General features: G+C 34.0%; 2 protein-coding genes across 2 annotated transcripts in view; both read right to left on the bottom strand.

The window, feature by feature from the left end:
* The window catches only part of NEMF (nuclear export mediator factor), a 54,194-nt gene that overhangs the window by 28,145 nt on the left and 10,565 nt on the right, over nucleotides 1-15,484 (bottom strand). The window contains exons 5-16 of the mRNA XM_081048060.1: nucleotides 13,679-13,827; nucleotides 12,637-12,704; nucleotides 11,145-11,231; nucleotides 9,639-9,712; nucleotides 8,689-8,759; nucleotides 8,533-8,608; nucleotides 8,093-8,155; nucleotides 6,283-6,360; nucleotides 5,987-6,195; nucleotides 5,454-5,645; nucleotides 4,989-5,052; nucleotides 3,249-3,337 (exon numbers count right to left, since the gene is read on the bottom strand). Coding sequence (XP_080904186.1) covers nucleotides 3,249-3,337; nucleotides 4,989-5,052; nucleotides 5,454-5,645; nucleotides 5,987-6,195; nucleotides 6,283-6,360; nucleotides 8,093-8,155; nucleotides 8,533-8,608; nucleotides 8,689-8,759; nucleotides 9,639-9,712; nucleotides 11,145-11,231; nucleotides 12,637-12,704; nucleotides 13,679-13,827 — 1,220 coding nt within the window. The remainder of the gene's footprint in view (nucleotides 1-3,248; nucleotides 3,338-4,988; nucleotides 5,053-5,453; nucleotides 5,646-5,986; nucleotides 6,196-6,282; nucleotides 6,361-8,092; nucleotides 8,156-8,532; nucleotides 8,609-8,688; nucleotides 8,760-9,638; nucleotides 9,713-11,144; nucleotides 11,232-12,636; nucleotides 12,705-13,678; nucleotides 13,828-15,484) is intronic.
* LOC308497404 (cytochrome c oxidase subunit NDUFA4-like) lies at nucleotides 12,206-12,454 on the bottom strand (the record flags this gene model as incomplete). The annotated part of the gene is made up of 1 exon (XM_081048062.1): nucleotides 12,206-12,454. The coding sequence occupies one exon, from the start codon at nucleotides 12,452-12,454 to the stop codon at nucleotides 12,206-12,208; it is 249 nt and encodes an 82-aa protein (XP_080904188.1).

The raw sequence follows: 15,484 nt of genomic DNA, 5'->3' as shown, positions 1-15,484 counted from the left end.
TCAACTGTAGAATAGACACTCTTTTCAATTCTATCTGAAACATTTATAAATGAAACTAACCATAAATATGCTGGGCCATAAAGCAAGTTAACCAACAAATGTCAAAGGATTGAGATAATTCAGAACACCATCAATTACCATTATGCAAATTAAGCTAGAAATCAGTAACAAAAAATAACCAAAAAAGCCCCATATATTTGGAAATTAATATACTTCTAAATAATGCATAAGTGAAGAAATCAAAATGAAAATTAGAATATATTTTGATGTGAAAAATAATTAAAATAGTATATAACAAAACTTTTTAGATGAAGTCAAAACCAGGCTTAGAGGGAAATTTATCTCCTAAAATATACATTAGAAAAAAGGCTGGAAAAAAATATCAAGGTACTAAGCTTCCAAATGAAGAAATCAGAAAGGGAACTACAAGTGAATCTCAAAGAAAAGTAAAAGGATGAAAAAAAAACCAATAAAATACAGAGCACATATACAATAGAGGAGATCAATAGTCAAAAACTGGTTCTTTAAAGATATTAGTACAACTGAAAATCCTCTGGTCAGACCACTCAAGAAAAAGAGAAGGTACAAATAGCAATTACCATGAATGAAATGGAGATGTCAATAAATATCCTAGGGGATATTAAAAGTTAAGTGGAATATTATAAACTTTTTTGCAATACGTTTCAAACTTTAGACAAAATAGATAAAGTCTTATAAAAAACCTGCTAACCAAAACTAGAAAATCTGAGTAGTCCTTATATCTACTAAAGAATTTGAATCGGTAATAAAAAACTTTCCCATAAAGAAAACTCCAGGACTACTCAGCTTTACAGGCCAATTCCACCAGACATTTAAGAACAATTGATAAAGGAACACTTCCCAATTTCTCTTAGGAGGTAATATAACCCTGATACCAACACTGAACATGAACATTATGAGAAATGAAAATTACAGGGCAATCCTATTCATCAGTAGAGATGTCAGAGGGGTTGAGGAGGAGACTATCACAACCACGTTGTGAAAGCTGGAAAATAAATGAGTGATTAGAGTCAAGAAGCTGGCTCCTGAGCTGACAGTGGAAAAAGCCAAGAAATAAATCAATTCACACTATGTAATCCATAGAAGGCTAAAAAATAACAGCACAAAATACTGCTAGAGATAGGGTTTAAGATGGGGTTAAAACTAGGACTGACTGAAAGTCTAATGAGAAGAAGTTACTTCCCTAGATCTTCTTTCCAACTCTGAACATGGCAGTAACTGCACATTCCACAGCTTGACAGAAGGCCAGAAGTTAATTCTCTAGAACAGGTACAAAGGGAATCAATGGGGTTGGGGAAATGTGGCACAGCTATAAGTAGGGGTAACATATGTAAAACAGGGCAATCAAGTAAATGTATGACATACTGGACACTGAGACTCCCCAGCCCATTAGTTCCAAAATGCTAGACGACCAGATCTTCCCTTTACAAGGAGGAGAGGAAAACAACCTTTTCTAGGAAATGAGACCAGCTCTTTAGCTAAAAAAGCTAAAGATATCAAGAGTTCCACACAAAATGGCTCACACAGATTTTATAAGCATAACCACCCATAGAGAATTTCCAACCAACTTTTTAATGCTCTACTATAAAATGTGAGCAGACAGTCAAGGATCACTAAACATTAACAAAGTCTCTAACATGAAAGCTAGAGACAAAACCAACAGAGGAAAAAAAAAAAAAAACCCTGGAGAAGAGAGAGACCAGGAGAAGGAGTCTAAATAAAATTTAATATACCCAAACTATTCTCAGTATAAAGAAAGTAGAGCAGAAAATTTTTAAAAAGTAACATTCAAAGAACCATAAACAATTTAAAATTAAAAACATGATACAAGAAGTAAAAAACAAAACAAGTTCAGTGGCAAGATTAAAAGATAAAGTTGAGGAAATCCTTCAGAATATAAAAAAAGATAAGGAGTTGAAATACAGAAAATGCGAGAAAATTGGAGGACCGTCCAGAGGCTCCTATATTTAAAAAATAAGACTTCTAGGAAGAAAGAAAACGAAAAAGAAAAAAAAATCCAAAGGCAAGCAGTTTTCTAAGAAATATTTCAAGAAAATTTCTCAGAACTGAAAGTTTCCAAATTAAAAAGGCCCACAAAGCATCCAGAATAATGGATAAAAACATCCTCACTGACCTACATCATTGTGAAATTCTGGAAAACTGAGAGGAGAAAAAAAAAAAATATATATATATATATATCTATCTATATATATCCACAAGCTCACAGAAAGGCAAAAACAAGTTTCCCATAAAATATCAGCTATTAAAATGACATCATGCTTCTCAAGATCAAATCTGGAAATTAATACAATAGACAATACTTTTAAAAGTCTGAGAAAAACATAATTTCAAACAATTCTCAAATTCTATACCCAACCAAACTACTATTAAGATTAAACACATTTTTTAATACACTGAATACCTCAAAAACTTTATCTCCCATATGTCCCTTCTCATTAAGCTTCTACAGCACATAACTCCATCAACAAAGAAAAAGGAAGTACAACATCCGGGACAGGGATAAAGAGAACATCCCTTTAACACGGTATATTAATCTAACACAGACAGGGATAAAGAGAACATCTAGGATAACATAAAAGGGCATCTAAAGATGCTTAGAGTAACCAATCTAGAATAAAGGTAAAAAAGCTCCAGGAAAGACTTCTGCAAGATGATACTAACAGAATTTCATTTTGTTTGAATACACTTGGAAGTGTGGAGGTGTAATTAATAATAAGAACAACAATAAAAATAAAGCAAATGAAACAAGACAACTTCAGGGAAGACAAAAAGCTGGGCAGAGAAAAAACCCAGAATAATAACTGTGTGGCTCAGCTGTGACTGCAGTTTAAACATCCATGAATTATGCTGTAACTATACTGGAAGGCTGGGGTGTGTTTGTGTATATGATGGAGCACAAGTGGAAAGAGTAAAATTTTCATTTTTCATAGTGGGAAATCATTAATAGAGTGTAAAACAGAAAAACTAAGAAGCAGCAATACAACCACATTACTGAGAGAAAGGGAGGTATATGCTAAAAGTATAAATGGAGTTTCTTTGGGCAAGAAAGTAACAGGAGTGGGGTAAAAATTGCAAGGCTATTAGTTTTTGTAACAAGCTTTGTAGAACTGCTTGATTTTTCTAAACAATGTCTGTATAATAATTTTGATAAAAACAAAAACTGTATTTAAAAAAGGTGAAACACTTACCAATATACTTTTCTTGCTTTTTGAATAGAGGTAACCGTTTGAACTTCTTTTAAGGTTTGCTTTGTTTTCTTTTCCGCTGATTTGAATGCCTATTTATAAGAAAAGGGTTTTTAAATAATTTGTCAAGAATGTATCTAAATAACGCCAACTAAATGATAGGGCAAGAAATAATTTTTTAAATATCACAAAACGGCATTATCTACACACACACCATACACTCATGAAAGTAATGAAGAAATGAAAAGATTTTTGCCTTAAATATGAAAATAATGTAAATCAAAGATTTACTGTATACAAATATCTGATCAAGACCTACGAATTAGAAAAACTATCATTCATTTACCAGATGCTAAATGCCTACAAAAAATAGGTTCTGGGCACAACAATGGAGCAGGGGACACAACAGGAAGCAAGAGAAAAAGTTCCAACCCCACTGGGGTCTAGAAGAAACAAATATAAAATACAAATCATTCAAATAACATTTGGTGTTTCTAAAAGTGCTATGGAGTATAGCAAGGGAACCTAATCTGTAACTGATTATGGCCAAAGAAGGTATTTCTGAGGAAATGGCACACAGGCTGAAGCCTGAAGGACTGAAGGAATTATGGAGATAAAGAATAGAAAGAAGAGCACTGTAAGCAGAAAGAAAAGACCAGCATGACCAGCAAGTAGTGATCACAGGGTAAAATGTCAAGAAATGAGGTTGGAGAGGTAGACAGAAGGCTAAGTCATGAGGGTCACTCATTTAACAGATATTAATGTGACCATGTTCTAGGCAATTTCCTAGTGGCTGGGACACAGCAATGAACCAAACAGACAAAGATCCTACTTTCATGCAATTTACATTCTAGAGGGAAGACAGAAAAATGCATGTAGGGAAGAGTGTTAAGAAGATAAACGAAGCAGAGTAAAGAGGGAGTGATGGAGTGTCCTACTTTTTTTAGTACTAAGAGCGGTCAAGAAAGGCCTCTCTGATGAAGTCTCATGTAAGTGGACATGTGAATGAAGGGAGGGATCAAACCATGGAAATTGTGAGGGAAGAGTGGTCTTGGTAGAAAGAGCACCAAGTGCAACGGCCCTGAGAAGGCAGCATGGATTGCTGTTGTCGGAACAGCTACTATGGCAGTGTAGCTGGAAAGAGTGTACCATGAGGAGTGCAGGGGATGAGATCAGAAGGAAGCAGATTATGCAGAACCTTGGAGACCAGGGTACGGGCTTTGGATTGTCTTGAGTAACATGGGAAGCTCATGGAAGATTTTGAACACAGAGAAATGACTTCGTTTTTTTATTTAAAAGGATCACTACGGCTGCTGTGTGAAGAACAGATTGTAGTGGGGAAAGAGTAGGAGAGGGACCCAGTAAGAGGCTACTGTTACAGTCCTTGAGAACACAGGTGGTGGAAACCTGGGCTAATGAGAAGTGGCCAAATTATGGTTCCACTCTAAAGGAAGAGCCACAAGGATCTGCTGAAGGGTTGGATGTGGTTTATCAGAGTAGAGTCCAGGATGACTCCACCATTTTTAATCCAAGCAAAGGTAAAAAATGAAGGTGCTATTTACTGAGATGGGGAAGACCGCGAGGCGCAGGTTTGGGGCAGAAAACAAGCACTGGAAATACATTTAAAGCAAAATTAAGTTTAAATATTTCTGAATTAGAAAACCTCATTTAAACAGAAGAAATAATTAAGGCCATTAAATTAGAGAAAAACAATTAACATTCACTCTAAAAAATACTAAGTACCTTCTCGGCAGCTTCAACAGTTTTTTGTGTTTTCTTAGCAGCGTATCTCTTGTGATCATAATACCTAGAAAAACGTAATTCTCTTAAATTTTGAGTAAAATGTCTATTCTTTACTTTTCTATTTGGTATTTCTAATTTTATAGACTCTCAAGTCATACAGAACAAGTTTTGTGCGTTATGCAACTTTTTTTTTCTACGTTCTATATGAAAACAAAGTTGTAGGATGCACAAAATGAGATTTTAAAAAAGAATTTGCTATTTGAAATTCCCAGAATTACTATTTTGAGAAACAGTAATTTCTGTATCCTTTCTTACAATAAATATAATTTAAAAAACACCCCCAAAGTATTTTCACCCCAAAGTATATAAAGGCAAAATAATGATTTCTTTTTTTCTTATCCTTAACACCCTGAGTTATAGCAGATAACATTTTACCTAAAATTTATACTTAACTTTAAGACTTACTTTTTGGCATTGGCATATGCTGATAAGCTGAGATCAACATCAACAAGTAATGGCCTATTTTTCTGAGGCTTCTGCAGCTGTTTATTCTTCTGTTTTTTCTTTTTTCCTTTTGGTGGTTCAGTTTCAATTTTCTCAACATTGATGTCACCATCAACATCGTCATCTTCATCCTCTGATAACAAGTACGGATTTCTATTAAAAATATTCAATAGTATTTCACTAATGTCAATGACATGACTTTCTTTTTTTATTTTGATTTTATAAGAGTTTATTTGAGCCAAACTGATAACATAGTCCGGGAGCAACATCTCAAATGCTCCCGACGTCACTTTTTTATTTTCATTTTTTTCTCAATGAAATCATAAATGGCTTACAGTATTTAAATAGTATTATTTCACTGTACATTAATTTTTTCTGTATTGTTGAGTATAAATTTCCAAATAAAAGAGGAAAACTTTTTAATGAATACAGCAAACAATTACATAACAAAATAAAAATAAGCGTTTAACTGCTTAACTAAGAATCAAACTTACCTTAGCAGCATTGTAACATGATTTGTTTGTAATTTTAATTCTTTGATAGCATTTGCAACGGGATCGCCTTGAGCTTGGGCTTCTTTCACAATTAACCCAATTTCTGTCCAGTCTATCTGGTTGGCTAAAGCACTTCGAACAACCTGAATGGCTCTGTCAACTATTTGCAGGTTCATTTCTATGAGCTCTCCTTTAAGTTTATCTATTTCCTTAAGAAATAAACCAAAAACATTTACTACAATGTTAGTTAAAGTTACCATTTTTGAAAAAGCATCTGAAAAATCTAAACACAATACCTGAGCCTGTTGAAGAGCTTCTAATCTGTTTTCGTGATCCTTTCGAACATTATCTAATTTCTTCAATGCTTGTTTTTCCTTTTTTAACAAAACAGATGTTAAAAAAATTAGATTTCATCTACTTCCGGCACCATTTCTCTCTTACCTGCTGAAACTCACAATCCCATCACCCTCTTCTGCCCCCTCAAAGTTGCTACCTAGCTAGCTAAAGTTGCCCAGAGCCCACCTCCCCAGGTCCATCCTACCCCAAAGTGTTCCGTGCTCCGAAATTACCTCTCCTGCCCAACCACCTCCCCATTCCTTATATAGGAAGGTATTTTGATTACAGGTTATACTGTATGTAAGATGTGTACTTAAAGCTCTTGCATTATTCAAGAAGGTAGAATTCAAGACATTTTTTCCCTATGGCATAAAAGTAAAGTTTGGGGGAATGTATTCTTAGCATAAATTACCAAAATAGCTTCTTTTTATTTTACTGCTGACTTTAATTTTCTTAGCATTATTTCTAATATTTTACAGATAACTCTTTCTGTTAAATTAACAACACAAAGCCTCATGGTAGTTATTTGACCTTCTAGATATCATTTTATCACATATAATTTACACTTCAAAGTTGATGATTTGGGGCCAAATTTTCTAATACTAGTAACAGCATTACCAATTAAGGAACGTAGTATTAAAAGATTTAAATTATAAGAATGGTGACTATCAAAAGAATGCAAAATTATGACTAAAATCATTCCTGGTATTCTAATGTACATAAAAAACGGGTTCAGTGTCACTGCTAAATACATTTAATAGCTAAAGTGCTGTCACCATGTGGCAATCGCACTACTGGATTCGTATGACCCACCTGTTTTGAAATTGTACTTTTGTTAATTAATTGTTTACAAACTGAGGTGAGGGGAGGATACAGAGATTCACACAATTTCAAATTTTGTACCACATTTTAAGACTCTATTAATACCTTTGAGTAACCACATCCTCTTCAAATCTAGAGTTATTGTGACCAATTTCTAAAACTGTTCTGCACTGTACACCTGAAGCTGAAGCTGAACAATAATGAATGTCAACTACAATTTGATATATATATGTATATATGTATATATATATATGTATATATATGTATAATACACACACACACACACACACACACACACACACAGTTACAAGAAGCGGAGTACAGCATTAGGAAGAGACAGTGGATGGGGGAGAGAGGTTATCACTGTGTGAGGGATATAAATGATAAATGTCTATTACATTGTTTTATACACCTGAAACAAACAAACAAACAAACAAATAAATAAATAAATAAATAAATAAAATCGTTCTACAGCAAATGTTCCAAAAACATAGTTTAATGTTCTGGGAAAACACAGCATATTGAAACCTCCTTGTGGAGTCATGATACACAAAGCATATTAAAGGCCTAGTTTAAAAGTCCACTTTATTTGTACACAGAAAGAACTATTTCCTCTCCTTTGGCCTATTTAACATCTCCTGAGAACAGTATTCCCTTACCAGCAAAGTTTAAGAAGCTTTGGGTTGCTGTAATAAAGCAAACCATATTAGGGTATAATATAAACAGGCCTTACCTTCCTACTGTATTTTCCATTTTAAAGATTACCGGAACAAATGAAGGTATACTTTTCAACAGTGAGACCTCTCCTGGACATTCATCAATAAACCAAGAGATGGGGCTGTTCCCATACACTTCCGAGTCTGCCCATTCCTATACCAAAGCATCATGTACCCAGCAAACCATACAAGGATAGATGGCTTAATAGAAACGTTTTCCATAATACCATACCTGTTGTAAAGCTTTTAAATCTATTTTCTGACCTTCTATCTTGGAATAAAATTCATCCACGGCCTTATTAAAAACAAACAAAAAAAACAAAATAGTAACTAGTTGAAAAAAACTGTGGTCTCTATTTCAACTTGCACAGAATTTTAGAGTCCATTTTGTTTATAACACCACTCAAAGAACTTGAACAGATTTCCAGTAAATGTATTACTTGGCTGAACAATCAAGAATCGAATTATATTTAAATCTTTGATTGTTCTCCTTGAAATAAAGTAGCAAAAAATGTTTCTAACAGTTTGTATCTATGCCTGCACTATTCTATAATGTCCAGATTTATAGTGATTGTAAAGCAAAATTATTTTAAATTTCTCAATCAAAGCAAGTTATTAATTTAATGACTCATATCATGCTAACTGGTCAAAAAATAGAATCTGAAAACGCACCTTGTCAAATGATTCAAATTCTATATATGGACATTGTGAATGTTGAGAAAACAAGAAAGGATGAAATTCCTCATACCTGTAAAACATATTTATTATATCACATTCAAGAACATTAATAAACATCCAAAGCAAACTGACCCATGCCTACATGCTTACGTGAGTATGTCTTCGGTTGGTTTATCTACTTCCAGGCTTGGTTTCATTTCTCTTTTCTGAATGATATACCCCTACAAAAATCCAACATTAAAACTCATTTCTATCATAATTAACAAAGATTTACTTTCCATGACTGACATTAATTCAACTTATAAAATTATTCCAGTTATACGTTATTGACTGCATCTGTCCATTGACTGTATCACTTCTCAAAATGGTGTTTTTTTAGACTCAGAGTATTACTAGAAAATACCAGTTTATTCACATGGACAAGAAAAAACAGGGAACAAAGAAAATGAAAACTAGTGATTTGATAAAATGGTGGGATTATACATGTGCAATTTGTTTTTTTCTTTCCATTTTTAGATGTTGTGCAACTTAAAAAAGCCAAAAGTACTTCCAGCAGAAAAACTCTTTAAGTTCAGCTTGTTGGTAGGAGATTTTAATTCATTTTAAAAACTGGATAGGTATATTTGAACTAAATTTAGCTATAATTTTATAATTAATAAGAACCTTTTCTGAACCTTTTTTTGTAAGTAAAGTTATAGTTTGAATAGGGAAGGAAAACATTCATAAAATATAAGGTAATTCAAAGGATGTTTAACTATTAAAAGAATATAAATCACCAAATTTCTGGTGAATTGAAATGTGCTTTTTTATCTAAAAATAACCTAAGAAATAAAATTTTCAAATTCCTCAACTTTTTTTTGAGTGCTCATGTTGACTTGACCTAGTACTTTTCATAAAAGGCAAAAAGCAAAACAAAAATTATAAACCAACAGCAATTAAAAAACAAAACAAAACCCTACTATAAGTATATCACAGATGTCAAATTTCCAAACTACAAGAAAAAATTTACATGTATTGATCCTTTAATGAATATTTAAATTCTGAAAATTTAAATAAATAAAACCACCACAATATAGTAAGTATATGTGGTGCTACGCTACCTTTCCACTGAAGTTGGACGTTGTTTCCATATAGTCTTCTGCTTTCTGCAGACAAGCAAGTACTTTTTCAATATCTAATACAATAAAAAGGGGGGAAAAGTGCTAATTGTCAATGAACTATTATTAAACAATTATGTAGAAAACAAGAAAGTGCTTGTGAAATAATAAAGGTATTCAAGAAAATGAGATATAGTTATTTCATGTTTGTTATCAATATGTGTAAAGAAGGATGTGTTTTAACCAGCCTGTTGTTCCAACAGCTTTTATTGAATCCCTTTTGCCCCTCATGATCTGAAAGCCACTTTGTTCAGATACTAAATTTCCATATATCTTTGGGCCTGTTTCTAAATTCTTTATTCTGTCTATTCCTTCTCTAAAAACTTAGTGTTTTAACTACTAAGGCTTCGTAATATATTTTAATTTGTGAAAAGGTTATTCTCCATCATTACTATTATTTTCCAGTTCCCCTGAACATTTTCACATGCTTTTATTCCACATGAATATCAAATTCATTTTATTTTTTTTAAAAAAACCACTGTAACAGTAAAAAGAATAGTACCACCTGTTGGCATTTTGATCACGACTGCACTGACTTAGTATATTTCAGAAACCATTCACTAAAAATATTCAATTTGGGGAGGCCGGATGGCTCAGTTGGTTGCCGGTTCAATTCCCTCGTGGGATGGTGGGCTGCACCTCTTGCAACTAAAGATTGAAAACAGCGACTGGACTTGGAGCTGAGCTGCGCCCCCCATGACTAGATTGAAGGACAACGACTTGGAGCTGATGGGCCCTGGAGAAACACTGTTCCCCAATAAAAAAACTTAAAAGTTAAATAAATAAATAAATAAATAAAGAGATAAAAATATTCAATTTGTATTTTTAAACAAAAAATTTAGTACAAAAATTTTCCCAAAACTTTAAGAAATGATATATAACCCAAAATATAAATATCAAGAATGACTATTTTAATTGTACACGAGAATCTACACATAAAAACTTGTCAAAGACCAAATCTTCCATTTTCCTTAAACTTTTTCTGATGTTTTTATCATCCTAATCTGGCAGATACGTTAGGTGCCCTTATGTAGTTACAAGTCTAATTTGTACAGTCACACTATAGTACTTACAGAATTAAAACACATGAAAGCTGCTATTCCTAGAAGTACTTCAGATTCTGAGTCAGAGGGTAAGTAATTCAGCTTTTTCAAGCCTGTACCAGATACTGTCTCAAGGTCAGTAACCACTTCAAAAATTTAGAGGAAGGAGAATATTCTAAAGTTGAAAGGTAATAAGGTAGGTCAAGAGATTGAACTACGTTACTAGGGATGATATGCCAAGTTAGAGTAGGAAGCGAGGCCTACCACATGGACAGAACACTCATAGGCACAATGTTTTTAAAGTTTCAAACTACCTTCTCACTTATTACTTTCACAAAAATAATTTTCATAGTTTTAAAAAAGGAAATAAATGAAAATGAACAAAACTTGTAACATACAGACATACCTTTACTTTCAAATTTTTCATCCACTTTGACATTGCCAGAGAATCCATTTTCTATAAGGCAGTGTTCAATGAGAGCTGATCCATAGGCTATAAAAATGGAGGGTATTATTTTTAGTATTTTCCTATAAAATTAATGTTCAAAATATAATAGAAATTTATACCCAATATTAATAATCTACTCAATAACAGTGGCCAGTGAAAATAACAATTAGTTTACTTCCTTTGAAATGTTATTAGAAATGATAATTCAATAACATTGTAGAAGTCAGTGCAAAAGTTACAGGAATTTAATGAAATTTAGCTACATATAAAAAAGATTATAAACCAGGAATGCAAGGTTGGAATAATATACTATGTTAATAAAGAAAAGAAAAATCAAAACTTACAAATTTCATGCGTGCTATACTAACAGTTGGAAAGTTCCCAAAATAACTTTTTAATGCATTCTAATTTCATAGGAAAATATGAGTAACTTCCTAATGCTCAGTAATTAAGGGTATCTGCCTACCAATACATCCTTTTCAGAGTCCTTAGTATAGGGATGAGTGATGATTTTCTCAAGCATAAAAGTTTATTGGATTATCTTTACCCTGGTTATCAAAAGTACCTGGCATCCTGTGATGCTCTGAGACACACTAACTTAAAAAAAAGAGAAAGACAAAAGCAAGCTAAGTCGTTATTAAACTGAAAAATTGAAAAACAAAAATGATTTCTTAGAATACTACAACTAGCACTAAAGTGCTAAATTATACTTTTAGTTTACATAACTGCATTGCTTTTAAATAAAATCTAACAAATAAAGATCAAACTTATGTGGTGTAACAAATTTCTCTCTCCTTAAAAATAAATTCTTATTTACTCAAAAGATCATTTTAAACTCCTTTGTTTCTTTTTTGTTTTTTTCCAAGTTTCAGGTATTTATTAATCAGTGTAAACCCCAACATTATACACCAACATGATTTTGTGCATTTGGAGGGGAAATATTGCCTGGTTAAGTAGAAAATTGTGTGGATGGCTTCTGGAAGACTCATTCTAAGCAGCTTTTTAGTGACACATTTCATTTAGAAGTCTGGACTTTCTTTCTTCAGTTTGCTGTAATCTACATTCACTGAGTAGAACTTATATTGCTGATTGGGACCCAGTTTGTTCCAAGGTTCTGGGTTGTTCTTTTTATCACAACAGACATCTGGATTGAACAATGCCAGGCGCATGACATACAGCGCTGCTCCAGTACCTCCAGCTCCAATAAATACAAAGAGAGGGATCAAGCTTGGATGCTTCTTAGCCTGACCAATGATTTGGCACAACATGATTGCAGCAGTGGGCTCGGGTGCCGAAGCATAGGAAAACGAAACTGCGAGGCCCAGGTTAAACTCCTTCTACAGTTATCAAGTTGTTCTAATTTTCTACTAGAACTATAAAAGATTTAAATATATTCCTGAAAACTACATTATCCTGCAAACATCTCATTGCTCTATGTAGGATTACTCACGAAGTATTGGGTTAAGAACTCTCTTCAGTAGTTCCCCCTTAGGAGCACTGGTTATTATTTCAGTCAATCTGTGAAACAAAATAGACACACTTCTTACTATATATTTAATAAACCTTACAGCAATATTTATATTCACAATACTTTCACACATGTCAGTTAGCCTGATCTTCACAACAGTCTAAAATATAAGAGGTATTAGTTCATTTTGTAGGTAAGAAAATGGGTCACAAAATTAATTTATCCAAGGTTCGTTGGTTCTTAAAACAGCAGACTGGGACGTGAAACGAGGTTTTCCAAGGAAAAAAATCAATACTTTTTCAACTAAGTCATACTGCTTATTGTCAATATTGCTTATCGTCATACTGCTTATCCCATATATGACATGACATTTTTATGGAACAGTTAATCGTTATATGTGGAGCCTGGTGATATATCGTAATGCCTGAAATGGCTTTACCTACATAAGCATTCAGTAAGAACTCAGGATGCAGTGGTTCCCAGACCAGCAGCACCAATAGCATCTGAGAACTTGTTAGAAACATAAATTCCTGGGCCCTACCCCAGATCTACTGATTCAAAAATCTGTTTTATCAAGCCCTCCAGGTGATTCTGACTCATGCTAAACTGAGAAGCACTGCTGGAGCCTGTTAGACAGCAAAGCCTTCCAGCCAGAAGAGTACAACTACAGTTAGCACCATATCCCATCCTACTCTTTTCTTAGCTAAACCACAATTTCTCTTTTTGCACTCTGCCCAAGATACCCACTTGTCGTCTCACAGAATAGCTGAAAAGTCTCCTCACTTTATCAAGAAATCATAAATATCTGAAGTAACACCAAATTTACATTAAAAAGACATATTTGCTACTCTCAAATGAGGCTTAACTGCTTACATGCACATTTATGTAGTTCAAGTAGCCCAAATTTAGTTATTTTGTGCAAGTAAACAAAATATTTTCTTATGACAGTTCTTCCATTCTGACTTATGACTTAACTTTACCTTTTAATGCAATATGAAATGAGTTTATAAACAAACCATGTTACCTTTCCAAGGTAAGCAAAGGTTCAACAGGTCTAGCATGATCAACTGGATAGTGTTCACGAACAGCAAATTTAACATCATCTGACTCATCAGTTCGAAATCGCAGGATATTTAAAATTAGGTACTCGTAATCTGTAAGAACAATGTTCCCCTGTAATAGAACAAAATATAATTTAATGCCTTTCCCAAATCATTCTTGAAACTTCTTAAAAATTGAGAAAGAAAACGTAATCTCTTAAAAACCTTACCAAGGCTACAGAAATGAAGTTACAGAAAGCATTGCACCTTGAGGACCACCATCTGAACTTACTATTACACTTCCATGAGGCAAGTCTACAAACACTGTGGCTTATTAAGAAAAATAGTCAGAACAGATACATATTTCAGAAGCCAAGCGAACAGCTATTTACAGGCATGCCTCAGGTATGGAAGGTTCAGTTCCAGACCACTGCAATAAAGTGAGTGGTAATCTTTTTTTTTTTTTTTTTTTTTTTTTTAATCTTTTTTACTGGTGTAAAATCTTGCCTTTAATTTGTTTAAAAAAATGCACTATCTGTGAAGCGCAATAAAGCTAGGCACAATAAAATGAGGTATGCCTGTATACTTTCACCTGTATTGTGTCTTTTAATAGCAATTAAAGAAAAGATAGTGATACCTTTTGCCCAGGTAATTCCACACTTGGTAATGTAGCCTAATAACTCAATAAAACCAAAAGCTAAATGCTTAAAGATATTCACTGCAGTTTATTTGCAACAGAAAAAAATGGAAAACAGCCAAATGTAAAAATTGGGAAAATTGTTAAATAAATTATTATATATCAATATAAAATATTTAAAAGCTATTAACTTATGAAGACTGTAAGAAAAGTAGAAAACTGCGTGTAATATTAAGTAAAAAATAGCAAGACAAAACAATTCTGTATCCTAGGAAGTAGAAGGCAAATAGAGGGAAAAGTGAAAATATTTCCTAGAGTTAGGATTAAAAAAACTTTTTAAAATGTAACATTGTTGGGATTCGGGTTAAGACGGTGCAGTGGGTAACTGCTATGCTTACTTCCTCTCAGGACGACATCAACATTACAACTAAACTACAGAAGAACCATTGAGAATTGCCTGAAGTCTAGCTGAACTGAAGCCCTACAACTAAAAACCTACAAAAGCCACGTCGAGACTGGCAGGAGGGGCAAAGATGCAGAATGGGCTGGTCCCACCCCCGTTTGTGACCATTAAAAACCAGGAGGGATATCTCAGCTGCAGAGGTCCCCCCTGAGGAACGAGGCGTCCAGCCCAGGGTTCCAGTGCCAGGGACGGCAGCCCCCATAACTTCTTCCTGTGAATACCAGTGGAGACTATGACAGACTGAGATGAAAGTGGCTGCAGTTCCAGGCGCTCCTCTTAAAGGGTCCGCACACAGACTCACTCGCTAATGGAACTGCTCTGAGCTCCAGTGCTGGAGCAGTAGCTCAAAAGGCATCGGGGACATACACAGAGGAACTAGATTGTCTGGCTTCAAGGCGAGGGCTGAAGGGGCAGCATGCTCTCAGAAAGAAATGCTCATAAGACTCCTTTAATCCATTATTTCTTTGTTGAGCCCCCTCCACTCTCACTGTGAAGCAGCAGGTGAGTCACTGTCAACCTGGCTAACACTATTTGCCCGCCCTGGTATTCAGAAGGAGAATAGAGCAAGTAATTGAAAACCCATTTGAAGAAATAATAATGGCAAATTTCCGTGACCTGCTGAAGGAAACAGATATATGAGTGCAAGTCCAGGAAGTGCAAAGTCCCAAACAAGATGAACCTAAGAGGCCC

This window comes from Rhinolophus hipposideros (genome assembly GCF_964194185.1).
Source record: "Rhinolophus hipposideros genome assembly, chromosome: 5".
Lineage (NCBI taxonomy): Eukaryota > Metazoa > Chordata > Mammalia > Chiroptera > Rhinolophidae > Rhinolophus > Rhinolophus hipposideros.
The sequence above is the reverse complement of the archived record's forward strand: the minus strand, read 5'-3'. Positions and strand labels throughout refer to the sequence as shown.